This window comes from Scyliorhinus torazame, chromosome 2 (assembly GCF_047496885.1).
Source record: "Scyliorhinus torazame isolate Kashiwa2021f chromosome 2, sScyTor2.1, whole genome shotgun sequence".
Lineage (NCBI taxonomy): Eukaryota > Metazoa > Chordata > Chondrichthyes > Carcharhiniformes > Scyliorhinidae > Scyliorhinus > Scyliorhinus torazame.
The window spans coordinates 63,671,261-63,692,236 of record NC_092708.1 but is presented as its reverse complement, the minus strand read 5'-3'; the positions used below and the strand labels follow the sequence as shown (position 1 = coordinate 63,692,236).

At 45.7% G+C, this 20,976-nt stretch overlaps 1 protein-coding gene across 2 annotated transcripts in view; it reads right to left on the bottom strand.

Annotated features, from left to right (window-relative positions):
• Positions 1-20,976, bottom strand: part of LOC140388121 (von Willebrand factor D and EGF domain-containing protein) — a 455,711-nt gene that overhangs the window by 336,425 nt on the left and 98,310 nt on the right. For both annotated transcript variants that reach the window (XM_072471788.1, XM_072471798.1), the window contains 2 exons: positions 13,910-13,975; positions 1,917-2,149 (listed from right to left, as the gene is read on the bottom strand). In XM_072471788.1, coding sequence (XP_072327889.1) covers positions 1,917-2,149; positions 13,910-13,975 — 299 coding nt within the window. The remainder of the gene's footprint in view (positions 1-1,916; positions 2,150-13,909; positions 13,976-20,976) is intronic.

Genomic DNA, 20,976 nt, shown 5'->3' with positions numbered 1-20,976 from the left:
AAAAACAGCTTCTTCCCCATGTTACCAGACTCCTAAGCGACCCTCTTATGGACTGAGCTGATTAATACTACACTCCTGTATGCTTCACCCGATGCTGGTGTCTATGTATTTACATTGTGTACCTTGTGTTGCCCTATTATGTATTTCCTTTTTATTTTATTTTATTTTCATGCACTAAATGATCTGTTTGAGCAGCTCGCAGAAAAATATTCTTCACTGTACCTCTGTACACGTGACAATAAACAAATCAAAAATCCACTGCAATGAAAAGAAGACATCAGAGCCTTGAAGCAGCTACGTGCAGCTAACTGTGAGATGCTGCAGATCTCTCCTGCTAAACCCTGGAAGAGCTGGCTGCATAAAAAGACTCACAGAAGCTTTGTTAACCACTGGCAGGACATGAGGATTAGCTGATTGTCGCTCAAGATCTTGCTCAACCACGGCATATATGTTAGTGGCCAATTCCCAGGTTAACCTGAAGCACCTCCTGCATTGGTTCGCAGTCATATTGAGGTATGACGGCCAGTCGCTAGGCACTTATTTCAGAATAAAACCTGGTTGTCCTTCTCCCTGGTGCATGCTGCGCAGCTTCTAACTCCTCACCTGCTCCCCTCACTCTGGCCTCACGTTGGTCATGCTCACATTTCTCTCTGGCGCAAATATGCGGGGTGCCATCCCCATTTTGCAGCTTCTTTGCCACGATGCACACTCTTACCTTCTCTGGAACACTCTCCTTCCTGCCACCTGGGTATCCGAGCATCAGCCATACACCTGCTATCTAATTTGTCAAAGCTCTTGGGCACTTAATTAAACTTCGTAAAGCTCTTCCCAGAAAGGTACCTGGGCTTGATACTTCCGTCCCTCTCCAAAGGACACCAGTAAGTTTAGACCTTCTCCTCAAATGTGCAACACCCAGGAGTTGTGGGTGAAACCTGGGTGTCCAAAATGGCATCCAACTGGAGGCAGCTGCACTTTTCAATGACCCCCCCCCCCCCCCCCCCACCCCCCCCCCCCCCCTCGTCCCAGCCCCACCACCCCATCCCCGGCAAAAATGGTGGGTGTCAGTATCGGAGGCGGGTCTTCTGAAATCAGGGCTCCGACGCCATTTTGGCTAAGGCACGGAACCCTTCCATCATTATGAAGATTCAGGCCCAGGCCTCCTATTCAGATGTTCTTTTTTCTACTAAAGATTTGTTTGCAGGATGAGGAGGCACTATCCTGCTCCACAGTGAATATAAACACACTTCAACAAGTCATATTCAGAAAACAGAGAAGGAAGACCATAGCATGTTCATAATAGGACACATTTTGCCAGCAGGATGTGAGGCAAACTCCTCAAATTTGTTGCTGCAATCTTTCACTAAAAGCAATGTAATATTCGGTATTTAACTTGTGCCAAATCCCTGCCCCATTGCACTTTCAATGAAATCACACATCATAATCTACATTCAAAGCTTTTGTTGAGTTGTTTTCTTTCCTGATCTGTAAATGCCAAAGATCCTATGGAGCGAACGAGCAATCTTCGGCAAGTCATTAAGATAAGACACTGAGGGTGGGAGGGAAATGCTGGAAACTTTCACGCATCTCTTAGCAACTAACCAACTTTAAATAGGTAATTGCACCATCAGGAGTGGGCGGCAATCCTGCCTGTTTGGTGGCACAATGATACATGGTTAGGACGACATCCTTTCTGCTTCAAATAAACAACTCTCCTGTTCCAAGAATTTGTATTCGTTGTGCATAAATTGTGATTTGACTGTCTTTTCTTACACTTCTGGAATAACCTTACTTCTTGGGTATGATATTCTAATCATGAAACCACATAGAGAAACCCGAACAGGATTTTAAATTGATGCCTTGTGCTTTAACACTATTGAAGACTGTAATTTTGACGCTAGAGATCTGGAAATCATTACCGTATCTCCCAGTTTTAAAGTCGTCCCATCCATCTCCACAAACGAGAACAGCTGCAGGGTCGTGTCCCTCTTTATCTCTTCCTTCATGTGGGGTGGGAAAAACCGGGACCACACCGCAACGTATCCCACAGTGCTGTTTATTGCAGGGCTCACATAAGTGCACTTCAGATGGATGCTGGTGCCCACTAATTCTGGGATGATCACTGGGCTGTCAGGCAGATTAGGGAGTCTAGCTGAAAGAAAAAGATAAGCACAGATGCTTCAGATGTGATCATAAAATGAACAAAATTAGCCCTACACAAGTTGTCAGCTTTTAAAACTGTCAAGGACATTAACGATGTATGTCCACAGTTGTTTACAGAGTTTGCATCAGTATGACCAGGTGATGTGCTGGTACTTTTGCAAGCTGTCACATCTAGCCCTCAACTTGGCTTTTCCTCCCCACCCAGCCCGGCTGCAGCAAGGAAGGCTGTTTCCCCGCTCACTGCCCCTGTCACATGTTAATGATGGTCAATAGGCAGCATCCATCATCCTGTCCACCAGCATCAATGAGCCCAAGAACTGCCATGATAGAGGTCACAACAGAAGGCTTATTGATGCCTTTAGTGGGCAATTCTCCCTCTCTTTGGTTTCCTAAGCCTAACTCAGTGTGATGCCTAAAACAAGCTTAATTGCTAACCTTCAGGGATCTGTAGCTTGTTGTCCCACCACCCACCTACATCACCCCCGCCATTGAATGTTCTCATCAGCAGTGCAATTTTGACCCATTTTGGTGATGTAGATATGTAAGTCCACCTTAGATGAGTAATAAGACCCCAAAATGACGATGGATCAATGTAAATCCATCTCCAGTGGGAGGAGGAAAATCTATCCCATTGTCCCCCAACCTCCCCCTCTCTGCTCCTTCTTTTTCACCCCTCCAGACCTAGTACCTACCCACTAGCTCCATAATCCTCACCTATCTACTCATTACTCTCCATAAACTATTCACTACCCGCTCTGTAATCCTTACAAGCCCTATCTGAAAAAGGGCTATATCTCACTGTTGCTGTGACAAATTCCAGGGATGTATTACCTTCCAAAACACCATAGAAATTGGTGTGCCTTGCTTCCCTTTCTCTGCTGTTAAACAGATGCAAAGCATATCGGCTTGAGCCCAATCTGTGCGTGCCCCTGCAGTGTATTGTGCAACTACATCGTAAAAATAGACCTTTCTAAGGAGCCAAGAGGATCAAATCTATTTCGTGCAACGCTACATTCCTTAGGATTTCTCCCCCTGCCCCATCCACCGCCCTGCCAGATCTAAACCACCAACACCTGCCCCGGAACCTACCAAAGGGCTGTGGCCAGTGATGTTGCTGGTCGGCAAACTGCCTCAGGAAGGGAGATAGATGCTACCAGTTTGCCCCAAAATGTAGAGTATCTATTTCTGCCAATCCTCAGGTTCCTTGGTTCAGATGCACGCTGCTTCAATAAACAGGACCTAACCAAAATCAGCTCTTGTACAACTTCTCTTAAGCAAAGCCACATGTGGCTAACCAGTGGTGATGAAGAGCGGAATTTTCCAGCCCCATCGCAGCAGGGGCGGGGGTTGAAAATGCTGCAAACCATTCAAAAGCCCGTTGACTTCGAAAGGACCGGACGATCCCGCCAGCGAGAGGGGCCAGTACGAAACTCAAGGTGACCTTTCAAGTTTCAAGTGTAACTTAATATCAAAAAGAATATCAAATAGGAGAGCAAAAGCTTCTATTAGTGCATAAAAGGGAAGAGAGTCACAAAAGTGAAAGTTGGTCTCTTGGAAGATGAAACCGGAGAGTTAACAGTCGGGAACACATAAATGGCAGAGATGCTAAACCAATATTTTGCCTCAGTTTTCACGGTGCAGGACACAAGTACCATCCCTATAGGAACATGCAATTCAGAGATAATAGAAAGGGTGGTACTTAGAACAATCAACATCAATAGGGAAACAATATTCAACAAACTATTGGGATTTAAGGCAGCCAAGTCCCCAGGGCAGGATGGTCTACATCCTAGGGTGTTAAAGGAAGTGGGGGCAGAGATAGTGGATCCATTGGTTGTCATATTCCACAATTCTTTGGACACAGGAATGGTTCCAATGGATTGGAAAAATGCTAATGTGACGTCCTTTCAAGTTTCAAGTGTAACTTAAGATGGAAAATTAGCCTAACCTCGGTTGTTGACAAGATTCTAGACGCCATTGTTAAGGATGAGATTTCTAAATTCTTGGAAGTGCAGGGTCGGATTAGGACAAATCAGCATGGATTTAGTAAGGGGAGGTCGTGCCTGACAAACCTGTTAGAGTTCTTTGAAGCGATAACAAATAGGTTAGACCAAGGAGAGCCAATGGATGTTATCTATCTTGACTTCCAAAAGGCCTTTGATAAGGTGCCTCACGGGAGACTGCTGAGTAAAATAAGGGCCCATGGTATTCGAGGCAGGGTACTAACATGGATTGACGATTGGCTGTCAGGCAGAAGGCAGAGAGTTGGGATAAAAAGTTCTTTTTCAGAATGACAACCGGTGACGAGTGGTGTCCCGCAGGGTTCAGTGTTGGGGCCACAGCTGTTCTCTTTATATATTAACGATCTAGATGACGGGACTGGGGGCATTCTGGCTACGTTTGCCGATGATACAAAGATAGGTGGAGGGGCAGGTAGTATTGAGGAGATGGGGAGGCTGCAGAAAGATTTAGACAGTTTAGGCGAGTGGTCCATGAAATGGCTGATGAAATTCAACGTGGGCAAGTGCGAGGTCTTGCACTTTGGAAAAAAGAATAGAGGCAAGGACTATTTTCTAAACGGTGACAAAATTCATAATGCTGAAGTGCAAAGGGACTTGGGAGTCCTAGTCCAGGATTCTCTAAAGGTAAACTTGCAGGTTGAGTCCGTAATTAAGAAAGCAAATGTAATGTTTTCATTTATCTCAAGAGGCTTGGAATATAAAAGCAGGGATGTGCTTCTGAAGCTTTATAAAGCATTAGTTAGGCCCCATTTAGAATACTGTGAGCAATTTTGCGCCCCACACCTCAGGAAGGACATACTGGCACTGGAGCAGGTCCAGCGGAGATTCACACGGATGATCCCAGGAATGGTAGGCCTAACATACGATGAACGTCTGAGGATCCTGGGATTATATTCATTGGAGTTTAGGAGGTTGAGGGGAGATCTAATAGAAACTTACAAGATAATGAATGGCTTAGATAGGATGGATGTAGGGAAGTTGTTTCCATTAGCAGGGGAGACTAGGACCCGGGGGCACAGCCTTAGAATAAAAGGGAGTCACTTTAGAACAGAGATGAAGAGAAATTTCTTCAGCCAGAGAGTGGTGTGTCTGTGGAATTCATTGCCACAGAGGGCCAGGCCGGGATGTTGAGTGTCTTTAAGACAGAAGTTGATAAATTCTTGATTTCTCGAGGAATTAAGGGCTATGGAGAGAGAGCGGGTAAATGGAGTTGAAATCAGCCATGATTGAATGGTGGAGTGGACTCGATGGGCCGAATGGCCTTACTTCCGCTCCTATGTCTTATGGTCTTATGGTCCTTATTTAAAAAGAGAGGGAAGCAGAATGTAGGAAGTTACAGACCAGTTAGTTTAACATCTGTTGTTTTGGAAAGTCAAAACGCAATCCATCAGAGTCAGTATCGTTTTATGAAGGGTAAATCATGTTTGACTAATTCATAGAATTCATCGAATTTACAGTGCTGAAGGAGGCCATTCGGCCCATCAAGTCTGCACCGGTCCTTGGAAAGGACACCCTACCTAAGCCCACACCTCCACCCTATTCTCATTACCCAGTAACCCCACCCAACCTTTTTTGGACACAAAGGGCAATTTAACATGGTCAATCCACCTAACTTGCACATCTTTGGACTGTGGGAGGAAACCGGAGCACCCAGAGGAAACCCACAGACACGGGGAGAATGTGCAGACTCCGCACAGACAGTCACCCAAGCGTAAATTGAACCTGGGACCCTGGTGCTGGGAAGCAACAGTGCTAACCACTGTGCTACCGTGCCACTCTAATTTGCCAGAGTTCTTTGAAGATGTTACAAGCAAAGTGGATAATGGGGCTCCTGTAGAAGTAATATATCTTCACTTCTTGAAGGCGTTTGATAAGGTGCCACACAGAAGGTTAATACACAAGGTTAGATCACGTGGGGTTAGTATAATTTATTAGTTTGGAAAGAAGACTGGCTGATGGACAGAAGACAGAGCGACAGAAGAAATAGGTATTTTTCTGGATGCCAAAATGTAACTAGTGGTGTGCCATAGGGTTTGGTCCTTGGGCCCCATCTATTTACAACCTACATCAACAACTTGGTTACAGGGATAGAAGGCTGTATAACCAAATTTGCAGATGACACTAAAATAGGTGGGACAGTAAGTTGCAATGAGAAAATTAAAAACCTTACAGATAGATATGGATAGATTAGGAGAGTGGACCAAAATGTGGCAGATGGAGTTTAATGTGGATAAGTGTGAGGTCATCCATTTTGGTTGTAAAAATGGAAAGCAACTCGTTCTCTAAATGGGGAGAGACTTCTGGGTTCTCCGATGCAGAAGGATCTGGGTGTCCTCGTGCATGGGTGACAGAAAACTAGCATGCAGGTACAGCAGGTAATAAAAAGTTGAATGGAATGTTGGAATTTATAGCTCCAGGAATAGAGTATAAAGGTAAAGAAGTGTTGTTGCAACTATGTAAGACCACACCTGGAGCACTGTGCACAGTTTTGGTCCCCTTGGTTGAGGAAAGATGTAGTGGCATTGGAGGCAGTTCAGAGGAGGTTCACAAGATTGATTCCAGAGATGAGGCGTTTGTATTATGAAGAGAGATTGAAGAGTTTAGGCCTCTCTGGCGTTTAGAAGAATGAGGGGAGATGAAATTGGGTTATATAAGATGTAAAAAGGTATGGATAAAGTAGATGTGGAGTGGATACTTCCTCTTGTGGGGCATTCCAGAATGAGAGGTCATAGTCTCAGAATAAGGGGTTGCACATTTAAAACAGATGAGGGGAAACTACTTCTCCCAAAGTGTCATGAATCTGTGAAATTTGTTAGCATTGCAGCCTCACGGAGCCGAGGTCCCAGGTTCGATCCTGGCTCTGGGTCACTGTCCGTGTGGAGTTTGCACATTCGTGGATTTGCGTGGGTTTCGCCCCCACAACCCAAAAATGTGCAAGCTAGGTGGATTGGCCACGCGAAATTGCCCTTAATTGGAAAAAATTAATTGGGTATTCTAAATTATTTTTTAAAAATCAATCTGTGAAATTTGCTACCCCAGAAAGCAGTGGATGCTGGGACAGTGAGTAAATTTAAGGAGGGGTTCGACAGATTTTTAATTAGTCTGGTTAAGAGTTATGGAGAATGGCAGGACGGTGGAGTTGAGGCAATGATAAGATCAATCTTGATCATATTGAATGGTGGAGCAGGCTCTCAAGGCTAAATTGCCTGCTCCTGCTCCTAGTTCTTATGTTCTACGAAACAACTATTCTGTCCAATTCCATCTTCTAGCTCTTGGTATGTGGCTCATAATTAACAGCACCTCAAGCACAATCTGATACTCTTGATTAATATGGGGATTTCTTGATTAATAAGGGGATTGGAGTTATGGAGAGAAGTCAGGAGAATGGGGATGAAGAGCATATCAGCCATGATCGAATGGTGGAGCAGACCCGATGGGCCGAATTGCCTAACTCTGCTTCTATATCTGATGGTTTTATGGTCTTAATTGTACAGTAAACTGCAGAGTCAACTGGAGATTTTAGTTAAGCTACTTAATGGAACTTGGGGAAAAAAGTAAAGCATGGTCTCAAATTTACTGCCAGTCACTTTTAAAGATAAGAATGTATTTTTTCCAATTTTAGGCAAACATGCTATAATTGTGTCAATTTGTTTTGTCCTAGATGTTGCAATGTGTTTACTGCCCATTGTACAAAGTAGAAGAGCGTGTCCTGTTTTGATACATTCACAGTGGTCGGCAATAAGTATAAAAATGTCTTTTCATTTTATATGCAGCGCAATGGAGTTATAAAAGTATTGGACTGAGACCATTCACTGCACAATGCAATTCACAGTCAATAACACTTTCAACTAAATTGCCGGTGAGAACAGCTCATAACACTCAGGAGGAAGTTGCATTGTAATGCACTGTCATGTATGCAGAGGGCACACCCCTACCAAGTACAAACTGTTTTGAAGAACCCATCAAGTTTCCTTAATTTTTCCAAACATGAGATCAAAAAATCTCAACAAGTTTATAAAACACCTAGCAAGTCTTAAATAATGTTAAGGCTCTCAGAAACCAATGCACATTGGAATTAGGCTGTGACCTGGTACCAGAGTTATTGAGGCAAAGCAAAAGTAGCGCACTACTTTACAAATATTTTTGTTCGCTCTTTGAAAATACACCATCTTAATTTGTTCCAATGGATTTAAAAGAAATAAAGAAGCTTTGCCCTTCTCAACCTCTTTTCAGCTGTTGACACGATTGATCACTTCGCGCTCGTCCAAAATCTCTCAGCCATTGTGTTGGACTGCATTCGCCTCGTTTCATTCTTTCCCATCCATTCATAGCCAGAGAATCATATGGTTTTTTTTAACCTGCTCCCACAATATTATTTCTCATGACCCCATGTATTTCTCATGTCCCCCACCTACACGCTGTCCTTCAAAGACCTCGGGCTGGATTCTCCATTTCCCCAGCCGCGTTTTCCTTGGCAGCGCACCATTCGCTGGCGGTGGGATTCTATCCTCCCGCCGCTTGTCAATGGGATTTTCCATTGAAGACACACCATGCCGCTGGGAAACCCACGGGCGGGGTTGGGCCGCCGGCGCGAATAAAGAATCCCAACGGCCAGAGAATTCCGATCCTTATTGAAACGAGTTTCAATTAAACAGTGTCAATTTGCACATGTGCACAGGCCACATCTTCATCATCACCTCTGTCAACCCTTTTGCTATCTCTAAATTGTCAGACATCCAGGACTTGATTAGGAGACATTTCCTCAAACTAAACATTTGGAGAACAGAAGCCATTTTCTCTAGTCCCTTCTAGATAATAATAATAATAGAAACTCTGTTTATTAACCACAGCACCAGCCCTCTCCAGGGTAGCTGTCTGAGCCAAACCAGACTTTTGCAATCTTCATTCCATATTTTTAGCAGAGACGAGAACTTACCACGGATCTTCCTCACCTCTTCAGTTGCCTACTTTAACCTCTAACATCGCAGACTCCATCCCTGTCGGGTTCACTCGCCGCTAAAACCCACATCCATACTTGCGTTACCTTTAGACTTGCTATTTCACAGATTTCAACACTCTTGGCTAGTCCCCCTCATTCATCCCATCTGTGAGCTTTACGTCATCATAAGCTCTGTTCCACCATGTCCCATTCACCCATTACCCCACCGACCTTCTCCCCCTACTCAACCTCCCCACCGTGCTCGCTGATCTTCCCTGCCACCCAGTTTAACAAGATTTTATGATACTTATCCTGGTTTTTAAATCCCTCTCTGGCTGAATCCTGCCCCTAACCCTAACCTTATCTCTGTAATATCCTTCAGTCTTTAACTTCTCTTCCATACCCCTGACCCTCCAATTCCAACCCCCTCATCATCCCTGATTGTAATCATTCCACCATAGGCCACCATGTGTTCAGCTGCTATGGCCCTTGGTGCTGGGATTCTGTCCTCAAACCAATCCACCATATATCATCTCTTTCCCCCTTTAAAATTCTCCTTAAAACGTACCTCATTGACCAAGCTGTTGATCATCAACCCTAACATCTCCTTATTTGGCTCAGGGTCAAATTACTTTTGATAATGTTCCTGTGAGGTGCCTTGGGACATTTTACAAGGGCCAGGGTTTTCTGGTCCCATCATGGGCCCGCTGTGGAGGGATAGGGCAGCCCAACCAGAGGTCCATTGACTTTCAGCAGAACCGGGTGATCCTGGTGGCGAGCGGGGCTGGAAAATCCCACCCTACGTTAAAAGCCCTGTATAAATTCACGTTATTGTTGCAGGTCAGAGACAGCACGCAGCTTACCGCTGCAATTCCCCCAGACTTCAGAAAGCATCTACAGATTGGGTTAGCGCTTACACATTTATTTAAATTACCTGCACAATCCCCCAGCTCATTACTTCACTGTGGTTCCCCTCAGCAAAAATAATAAATAATAATAAGAACTCAATATTTTCCACAGCAATCTTTTTATCAATTTGGTAAATAATTTTAATCACATGTGACAAACTAAGATTCCTGATATTAAAAACACTTTTAGGACAGTGCATTTCCATCACTACATATGTTGCTATCATTGTAGTGTCTGGCATTATTAAGTTGGCCAACACAATTCAACCTCACCCCCTATCATGGTTCACTGTACCATTTCTAACCTGCTTCAAAGCAGTCCAGCAAGCACTGCAACACATTCCAATAAAACACCACCCCAAACTGTTTTGTTCTATTAACTTAATTTACTTTTATTCCTGGGCTTGGCTAGTAAAGTTCATTCTGAACTGAAACACCAATATAAATGAGCCCTTACAATTGTAGCTGTCTAAAGATAAATGCCCTGTTCAAAACCTCCACTCTTTAATTTCTGGACAAGCACAATACTCCAGGCACGGGAATGGAATGAACATGCGTAAAACACCTGGATTGTGTGTAACCAGCCAGGTGCACAAAGTGATCCAACCTTCTACTCACAGAACTAGAATCATCCACCTCCGTATCCACTGCTGGCAACATAATTCTACTGAGAGAAGAAATATGGGAACCAATTTTATAGGTCACCATGCCTCTGTAATCCTACTCTGTACAGGGTTGGTAAATGAGCCAAACCTCAGGCTGAGCTAACAAAATAAGAATGTAAAATGGCTCTCTATGCTGGATAGTTGGCAAAAATAGTTTGTTTTCCTCATAAAAACATTTCCAGTTCTCGGTAATTTCAATTTGCTTAATTTTGAATAAAACATTTCATTTTTAATGGAAGTATTTGTCGACATGGACTATTGTTGCCAAGCCCAATGTTATTTCTGTAACTGGGTAAAGCACAAGCAAGAAAGACTGTGGTCGGTATTATTCCATCTGGGACTAAGTCCCATGGCTGGGGGGGGCGATGAGGAAGTCTTCCTGCTGCGGAGGCCGAAGGGAAACCACACCATCTCCTAACCTCATTAACTATATGAGGTGTCATATTTGAAGGCACCCAACATCACTGACCCACCGTTGAAGAAGGTGGCCCTCTTGAAAAAGAAGGTGGACCGCCAGGAGCTTTCTGAGACTGGAAATGGCTCTGAAGCTGGAAGACCACTTATAGCTGCTCGCCTCATCAACTGCTGGGGTGTTCCAGGGTCCAAATGCTTGCGGACTCCATCCCGAGCTCCGGAGGCAGCCCGAGGCATTCTTCAGGTAGGTCTCAATTTCTGCACACAATGTTGTTCCAGAGATATTCTGGACCAACGTGCTTTCCCGCTGGTATTCCATTACCGGAATGCAAATCAGCTTCACGTCTGTCACCAGTGGATTTCTTGATCCCATGGAAAATTCACGCTGGCATAAAACCGATCTTTAGATCTCCTGCCGAATTCTTGTTCAGATTTCTGGCATCCGCTGTATTTAGCTCATGTAAGAATGATCATAGATTGATCAGGGGTGCGATTTACCAGCAACATCCTGACGGAATCTGGACGGGACATAGCTGTTACATCACAGGAGAAACCTCTGCTGGGATTCCAGATGATCGTTATGAAATCGAGATGTCGCGATCAGGATCCTGCCCACAATGGGCGGGACCCAGACTCACACAGTTCAGTCAGCTTGAAAGCCCACTTAACTATGTTTACACCGGATCGAACGGCAACCTGGCATCTACTGGCCTCACTGTTGAGACCCTAGCCAGGTGCCGTTTAGCACCGGCCGCTAAAAATGGGGACCAAGCAGAACGGCACTTAATAATAATCTTTATTAGTGTCACAAGCAGGCTTACATTAACACTGCAATGAAGTTACTGTGAAAAGCCCCGAGTAACCACATTCCGGCACCTGTTCGGGTACACGGAGGGAGAATTCAGAATGTCCAATTCACTTAACAGCATGTTTTTCATGACATGTGGGAGGAAGCTGGAGCACCCGGAGGAAACCCGCGCAGACACGGGGCAAACGTGCAGACTCCGCACAGACAGTGACCCAGCGGGGAATGGAACCTGGGCCCCTGGCACTATGAAGCAACGATGCTAACCACTGTGCTACCATGCCGCACTTGGGGGCCTGCCAGGTAATTGAAGACCCCCAGGTGGTTGGCCTCCAAGCAGGGTGCCCAGGTGACACCTGCCAAAGTGCCAGGTTGGCATTTTGCCCGTATCGGGGATCGGGCCTGGGGGTGACCTGCCTGCATGAGGTGGGGTGCGAAGGCCCGAGGACCCCCTTATAGGTGAGTTGTGGCACTGGGGTCCGGGGGCACGTCGGGGGGGTCGAGAGATCGAGGTGCCATTTGATCTCTTCCTGCAGTGAGTCGCTCTGCTCATCAAAGCTCCTCAGTGCTGGAAAGAAGGCTGAGTGCGGCCTCGGTGGGGTATTTTCCGCCAGGTGCCGTTAGGTAGCGGACTCGTGTGGAAAGGAGTGATTTTGTTTGGTTAAATCCTGCCCCAGGACTGATCTTCCCATAGACCATGAGTAATCAGCTTTATCAATGAATCTATCAGACCTATTAACTCTTCTGAGGGATTTGGAAATGAACCGCAATTCTTAACTTTTAACTTAAAAAAATGGTGTGATGATAAACACCTCCATTTGATGTCTGTAGTGAAACATGCAATGGCCCAGCAACAATGGCAGAATGTCACATGCTGCAGACAATTTAATGGAAAATCTGAAGTGTTGCATTTACATTGGGGAAAGTGCATCCTTGATCTTCTGATAAACTGTTTGCAACATCCAAGGCCCAGCCAATGGTGTGGGGCTAGATGGTTCTGAGCAGAAAATGAATTTTAAAACCCATCTCTTGGTCATGAGAACTTCAACTGCACAAATCCACACCCTCGCTAAGGCATAAAATCCCATCCCGCCACCCACAGCCAAAACAAAATCAGCCCCTCTCCTGTTGAAGCAAAATTCGCACTCAAGACCCCCTGCTGCGGTGAACTCCTATTTGCCCCTTCTCCTTTCTAGTGAGTACTTTCCCTCTGCTCCAGCTCTCCTCGCTCTTTTCTGTCCCCCCTCCCCTTTCCTTGCTTGGTTCCTTGGTTCATTCATCACTCTGCCCGCTCATGCTGCTTGATGTGAAATGGAACCCTGGTCTTGACACCCCGACCAAAGTTTTATGTCTCCCCTGGCGGATGGGGTCTGCGTCACACAGTCCCAACAGCCAAAGGTTTTCTTGACTCACATTTCAAAATGTTGGATTTTGTCTTCAATGGAATACAATTTCATCGACAGAGAAAGAAATCAAGAGCCTCCATCTTGGCCTGTTCTAACTTGGAGCCCAAATTTCAGTTTGCAAGCATTTTCCTCGAAGCAGTGATGAAACTGTGAATGACCCCACCCTGTGTTTATTTAACAGCAATCAGACTTTGTCATTTTAAAGAGAATCTACATCTTCGGAAGCAAAGTAATAAATGTGCATTATATGGTATAATGGTTCAATCTTACTCATGCAGTGTATCATCAGTGTCTGGTTTAGCACAGTGGGCTAAACAGCTGGCTTGGAATGCAGAACCAAGGCCAGCAGCGCAGGTTCAATTCCCATACCGACCTCCCCGAACAGGAGCCAGAATGTGGCGGCTAGGGGCTTTTCACAGTAACTTAATTGAAGCCGACTTGTGACAATAAGCGATTATTAGTATTCTATGCTTGCCAAGAGCAACATTTTAGGAGATCTAGCAGTTTGACTAAACTGATATCTTAACATTTACATAAAAGAGGCTATTAGTCAAGAGATTATACTGAAAAATTTGCAAAAACCATCATTACCTTGACAGGTTCCATCGATTTTCACTCCTCCTAGAGCACAGGACAGTGACTTTTCTTCTGTAATTGCTAATTGCAATGGGGGCAGAAAGGTGAAACATTTAGGATGAGCAAGATTAAAACAGAGCAATAGCAATCTGACTTATTTTATTTTCAAAACAACAGGAGCTCTTTGAAGAACAGAACTACATATTTGGTTCGCAATTTTTCTTCATTCATCACCATGCACAGTAAATTAACAGATCACTCTAACTGTATGTTATGACAGGAGGTGAAAAGAGCTCCATCAAAGTTGCATGTCTTGAGGTGTGAATGGATATGAGTCTGGCAAAGGATTCTGCAATCATCAGACCCTTTTGAAGAAGTGGCAAGCATCCATGGTTGCTCCCTGCAACAGAAAGGAGTTGACTCTCTATCCAAAGACAAAATGATGATCCAGAGGACTGAAGTTGACAGTACCAAATGGTTAGTGTTCAATTCTAATATGTTCATATCCCATCTTACAAGCCATAAAGTGCTGGTTATTGAAAATAGAGATGTCCTGTTCTATGTAAATAAAGGTCACGCAGTTTCAATATATCCATAACACATTCTTATAGGAAAATATACATTTTGTTTCCGCCTGAAACCAATCTTCTATCAAGTATATAGGGCGAAATTCTCCGGAAACAGCGCGATGTCCGCCGACTGGCGCCCACAACGGCGCAAATCAGTAAGGGATCGCGCCGCCCCAAAGGCCAACCTTAAGGGGCTAGGCCGGCGCCGGACGAATTTCCGCCCCGCCAGCTGGCGGAAAAGGCCTTTGGTGCCCCGCCAGCTGGCGCGGAAATGACATCTCCGGGCGGCGCATGCGCGGGAGCGTCAGCGGGTGCTGACGGCATTCCCCCGCATGCGCAGTGGAGAGAGTCTCTTCTGCCTCCGCCATGGTGGAGACCGTGGCGGAGGCGGAAGGGAAAGAGTGCCCCCACGACACAGGCCCACCGATCCGCGGGCGGGCCTGTACCGTGGGGGCACTCTTTCCCTTCCGCCTTCACCACGGTCTCCACCATGACGGAGGCAGAAGAGACTCTCTCCACTGCGCATGCGCGGGAATGCCATCAGCGCCCGCTGACGCTCCCGCGCATGCGCCGCCCGGAGATGTCCTTTCCGCGCCAGCTGGCGGGGCACCAAAGGCCTTTTCCGCCAGCTAGCGGGTCGGAAATTCGTCCGCCGCCGGCCTAGCCCCTTAAGGTTGGGGCTCGGCCCCAAAAGATGCAGAGCATTCCGCACCTTTGGGGCGGCGCGATGCCCGACTGATTTGCACCGTTTTGGGCGCCAGTCGGCGACATCGTGCTGTTTCCAGAGAATTTCGCCCATGATCTGGGATAGTCCCAAATTGAACACCTCCGGTTTTGATGAGCAGCCAACTCTTCAGTCTGAACTTCAAGTTGGGTATTGAAAGGCCCTCCTAGTGCCTCCTTCATCAGCCTGTTAGGTGATACTAATTATACAAATTTGCATCATATTTTCCTCTTATCCTGTTCTACCTCTGTTGGAAAAGCCACAGTACCTCAAGTTTACCGCCAACACCTGGTCCACAACAGATGCCATCTACCTGGCCCTACACTCATCCTTGGAGTACCTCGACAACAAGGACACCTACATCAGACTTCTATTTATTGACTAAATCTCCGCCTTCAACACCATAATCCCAGCCAAGCTCATATCAAAACTCCAAAACCTAGGACTTGGCCCCTCACTCTGCAACTAACTTTCTGACCCATAGACCACAATCAGTAAGAATGAACAACAACACCTCCTCAAGGGTACTACACTCCTTTATGCTTCACCCAATGCCTGTGTCTATGTATTTACATTGTGTATTTTATGTTTGGCCTATGTATTTTCTTTTCTTGTACGGAATGATCATAGAATCATAGAATTTACAGTGCAGAAGGAGGCCATTCGGCCCATCGAGTCTGCACCGGCTCTTGGAAAGAGCACCCTACCCAAGGCCAACACCTCCACCCTATCCCCATAACCCAGTAACCCCACCCAACACTAAGGGCAATTTGTCATGGCCAATCCACCTAGCCTGCACATCTTTGGACTGTGGGAGGAAACCGGAGCACCCGGAGGAAACCCACGCACACTGGGAGGATGTGCAGACTCCGCACAGACAGTGACCCAAGCCGGAATCGAACCTGGGACCCTGGAGCTGTGAAGCAATTGTGCTATCCACAATGCTACCGTGCTGCCGATCTGTCTACTGTACGCAGAACAATACTTTTCACTGTACCTCGGTACACGTGGCAATACAAATTCATTCCAATCCAAGTTTCTTCTCATAATTATCAATCTCTGATAGCATCCTGGAGAGCTTTAGTGAACAATGGTGTCCAATAGAGTTTGCCAATCCCACTGTCTTGGTTTTGATGTGATTTGCTTTGTATTGTCTCACTGACAAGAGTGTCATGGAGAGCATATATAATTCGTAAAAAGGAGGTTACATGCTTGTCATAACATCACCATTTTTCAACTCTTAGTAAGTGAAAATTTGATAGACTGGCCCCTTGAATGTTAAGACTCTTGGAGGATGTTTAACCACAGGATAAGACTTTACAGAATGGCTCAGTCAGGCTGACATTTCTTTCTCGTCTCCTTGCAAAGATTAGCTCATCTTGTCACTTGGGATTTAAAGACATAGTAACAAGGAGCAGGCTATTTGGCCCCTCCTCCCCCATTCAATGCGATCATGGATGATGAGGCAAAATTCCATATTCCCTCCTGTGCCCGATATTCCTTAATGCTCTTGGTTGACTGGAAATGATCAATCCAGATTTAAAATTAACAATTGAACTTGCATCAAATGCAATTATTAGAACAGAGTTCCAAACATTTGCCACCATTTATATAGAGAGGTGTTTCCTAATTTCACTCCTGAAAAGATCTGACTTTAGTTTTTAATCCATGGCCCCAATTCTAGACTCCCCAACCTGCGAAAATAGTTCCTAACTCACTTGTCCCCCCCCCTTAGTACTTAGAAATCTATATCACTCCTTAATCTTCTAAATTCCAGAGAATACAATCCTGGCATAATTCTCTCCTCATAATTTAACCCTTGGCTGTCAGATATAATTTAAATAAATCTATTCTACATTTCCTCCAATGCCAATATATCCTTCCGAAGGTGTCTGCCCAGAACTGCTCACAGTTCACAAAATGTTTCACATTTATCCATGTAAATGATAACTCATCGAGTGGTCATCACTTAAGGATTCAAAACATCCAAAAACAAGTCTGCAATGTTTCCATTATTGAGTTGGTGCTAGCACTATTTACATAATATTGTGATCATGAAGTGCCCATATAGTTACCAACTACTTAAAATAGCCAGAAGTGCACTCATTCAGACCATTCAAATAATTTACTTCATTGGTCCACAGTTACAAGCACAAGGATTGTTGGCAGTGGATAGGTTAACTGTGTCTTTCCCAAAAGTGAAGTTTCTTTTTAGCGGCGGGATTCTGCGGTAATCGGCGGGGCAGACAACTCCGGCGGGAAGGAGTGGCGTGAACCACTCCGGCGTCGGCCGCCCCAAAGGTGTGGAATCCTCTGCACCTTCAGGGGCTTGGCCGGCCCCGGAGTGGTTTGCGCCACGCTGGCCGGCGGGGAAGGGGCTTGGCGCCACGCCATCTGGCGCCGAAGGGCCTCCGCCGGCCGGCGCGAGTTGGCACATGCGCGGGAGCGCCAGCGTGTGCTGGCGTCATCCCAGCGCATGCGCAGAGGGCTTCGTCTCCACACCGACCATGGCGGACCGCTACAGCCACCGGTGCGGAAGAATAGAGTGCCCCACGGCACAGGCCCGCCCGCGGATCGGTGGGCCCCGATCGCGAGCCAGGCCACGGTGGGGACACCTCCCAGGGCCAGATCCCCCCGCACTCCCCCTGAGAACCCCGGAGGCCGCCAGGTCCCGCCGGTAAGGACCTACTCTAATTTACGCCGGCGGGACCGTCAAAAAAAAAACGTGCGGCCACTCGGCCCATCGCGGGCCAGAGAATCGCAGGGGGGGACCGCTGCCAACGGCCGCCGACCGGCACACCGCGATTCCCGCCCCCGCAAAAACCCCGGTGCTAGAATTCGACAGCCGGCGGGGGCGGGATTCACGCCGTCCCCCGGTGATTCGCCGACCCGGCGGGGGGTCGGAGAATCCCGCCCCAGGTCCTCATACCAAAGGCATTATTCAAAGTCATCAAAGTTACCAGCAATAGGAAAAAGATTGTTGTTTTCACAAATTTAAACCCAACATTTACAATCAATAAGTGAGATATGAACTATTAGAGTGTTTGTATGAAAATACTTTGGCCATTATTTGAATGGTAATCCATTTATTTTACCATGATACCCTCACACAAATGCAGCCAGCATTTGCATAGTACTAATCTCAAGGTAACATTTCCAGGTTTTAGATTGTATTGGTTATTAAGTTAATGTACACTATTCAAAGAATTTGAACAGATTCTGTAGCGGTGTGCATGAACCTGCTGTGTGAGTACTGATATGGTTTATATTATAGTTCACAGCTTGAAATATATTTTACAGCATTACCAGCTAAGTTCTCATTAAATCTTACTAGCCGAGAAATTCAGCTCCTTAGGGTTGGTGGAGCTGATGTTATGGATGTTGGAGGCCATTGAGTGTTTCCAGATGCTTTCAACGCAGTACCCTAAGCTGGGAAGACATTCACTTGAGTGCTGTGTGAAGTGGGCAACCTCTGAGTGATGTCCTATGCCAACGTGGAGCCAGACTCTTCTACATTGCTAGACAGTAACAGGAGGCTATCTGGCAGGTTTGACAGTACCTCCAGCACCTCGGTGTGCATTCCCCTCAATTTTCTCCTGTATGCCGTCCCATTGCTCTCCTCAATTGAGCAGAATTTGTGTGCAACCTTGTCCTCTAATGAGTTGGCACACTAACTACCTTAATCCTTCCACTGGCTGCAGCCCACTTGTGCCTGTTGACTCACCATGTACAGGTCTGACATTGCACTATGCTCATAGGCATGTACAGTGCCCATATCTGAACTGGTGGTTGCAAAGGTCAGATCAAGTGACTCTTCATAAGTGCTGATAAGGTTGGGACAAGCAAGGGGAAGAAAGCAAGAGATATTCTGTCACGCCATCAGCAGCTTGCTTATCAAATCAGATAGCAAGGTGAAGGAGGGCTAGGCTTTGAGAAAAGACATAAGAGCATACCATTGAGGCTCAATATTCTCAGCGATGCTAGAAGATACAGGCTCTGTTGCAGTAGGACCCATAATTCAGAGAACTATCTCCACAAGAGATGCAGGCATCTTTGTTCCCACTAGTTCTGTATTGTTCCTACTTGTTATGGGAGGTAATGCCCAGCTAAAGAGAGAGGAGAATGTGAATGTGTTCCATTGTGTTTGGGTAATGTACCTGAATGGCTGGAGGTATATAGCGGCAATAACCTGGGTATGAAGTAGGTATAATTGGAATGCATGTACAGGTGAAGTGAAAGATTTGCATTTCAGACGTGAATCCTGAATGTTATGGGTGTGAATCCATAGGTCTGGTGCTTGGAGTGAATTTGAAGATTCTGGTGTGGTGGGTAAGGGGTCCTTTGAAGATGTCTTTAATTAACTTGTCTATCCACATGAGATCACTGAATTTTTTATGGCACTGTTGCAAAGTTCTCTGGGTCAGACTCCTTGCATTGATCTCCCTGGTCACTTGCTCTGATTTGCTTCTCAGGGTAATCCTTCAGAGCCTCATGACCTTGATTGGAAATGCTTTCTCACGCCTCCTGTCCTTCTCCGTGACAAAGGCTGAACCTCGGGGACCTCACTCCTTTGTTTGCGCAGCCCTAAATTGAAGCCATTGTCAGTACAGACAGCCAGCAGCAGTTCCCTTTCACTGAGTGAAGCTTCCTTTAAGAAGAGCAGACTGTCTTTCAGAACAGCAGCCTGGCTGCCTAACGTGAGATCAGAGTCTGCTGCTCGGCCTCTGACCAAATGCTCAGGCAGAAAGCACCATGAGCTGCATTTGGATCAATGCTATAAGCAGGGAAATGAAGAAGCAGCACTAGGACAGTGTACTACCGACCTCAACAGAAATAGAACATAGAACATAGAACGATACAGCGCAGTACAGGCCCTTCGGCCCACGATGTTACACCGAAACAAAAGCCATCTAACCTACACTTTGCCATTATCATCCATATGCTTATCCAATAAACTTTTAAATGCCCTCAATGTTGGCGAATTCACTACTGTTGCAGGTAGGGCATTCCACGGCCTCACTACTCTTTGCGTAAAGAACCTACCTCTGACCTCTGTCCTATATCTATTACCCCTCAGTTTAAAGCTATGTCCCCTCGTGCCAGCCATTTCCATCCGCGGGAGAAGGCTCTCACTGTCCACCCTATCTAACCCCCTGATCATTTTGTATGCCTCTATTAAGTCTCCTCTTAACCTTCTTCTCTCCAACGAAAACAACCTCAAGTCCATCAGCCTTTCCTCATAAGATTTTCCCTCCATTCCCTCCATTTTCCCTCCCTCCAATGGGCGTGGACAGGTCACAAACCTCAACCCAACACACAAAAATGGGCCATAACTAATTTTTTGCCCAATGAATTGCAACAGCCATGCTAACAATAGACAGTCTGTAGAATTTTTTATCTGTCATTCATGAGAGCAGAAATAATGACTCTGATGTCAATAATAGCTCTGCAAAGGAAAAGAAAGGCAAGTGTCTTGAGGTGTGATAACATTGTATAAAGACAAATCCTTAAGATGATTTTTATCGTCAGCTACTTAAAATCCAAATCATTGTCTGTGATATGGAGTAAGAATTATTTTCAAAAAATTCCCAAAGTATCCCAAAATAAGCATTCCATGAACATGTAGGAGAAATGCCCAAGCATTGCCTCAAATGTGCCCTCAAAATGGAATTGTGATTAAACCGAGTGCTGAGAAAGGAAAAGGCGAATGCTGATCAAACAGGACATTCCACACCATTGATAAAAAGCAAACTACCGAAACCACAGGGCCAGGGACAGACCATGAAAGG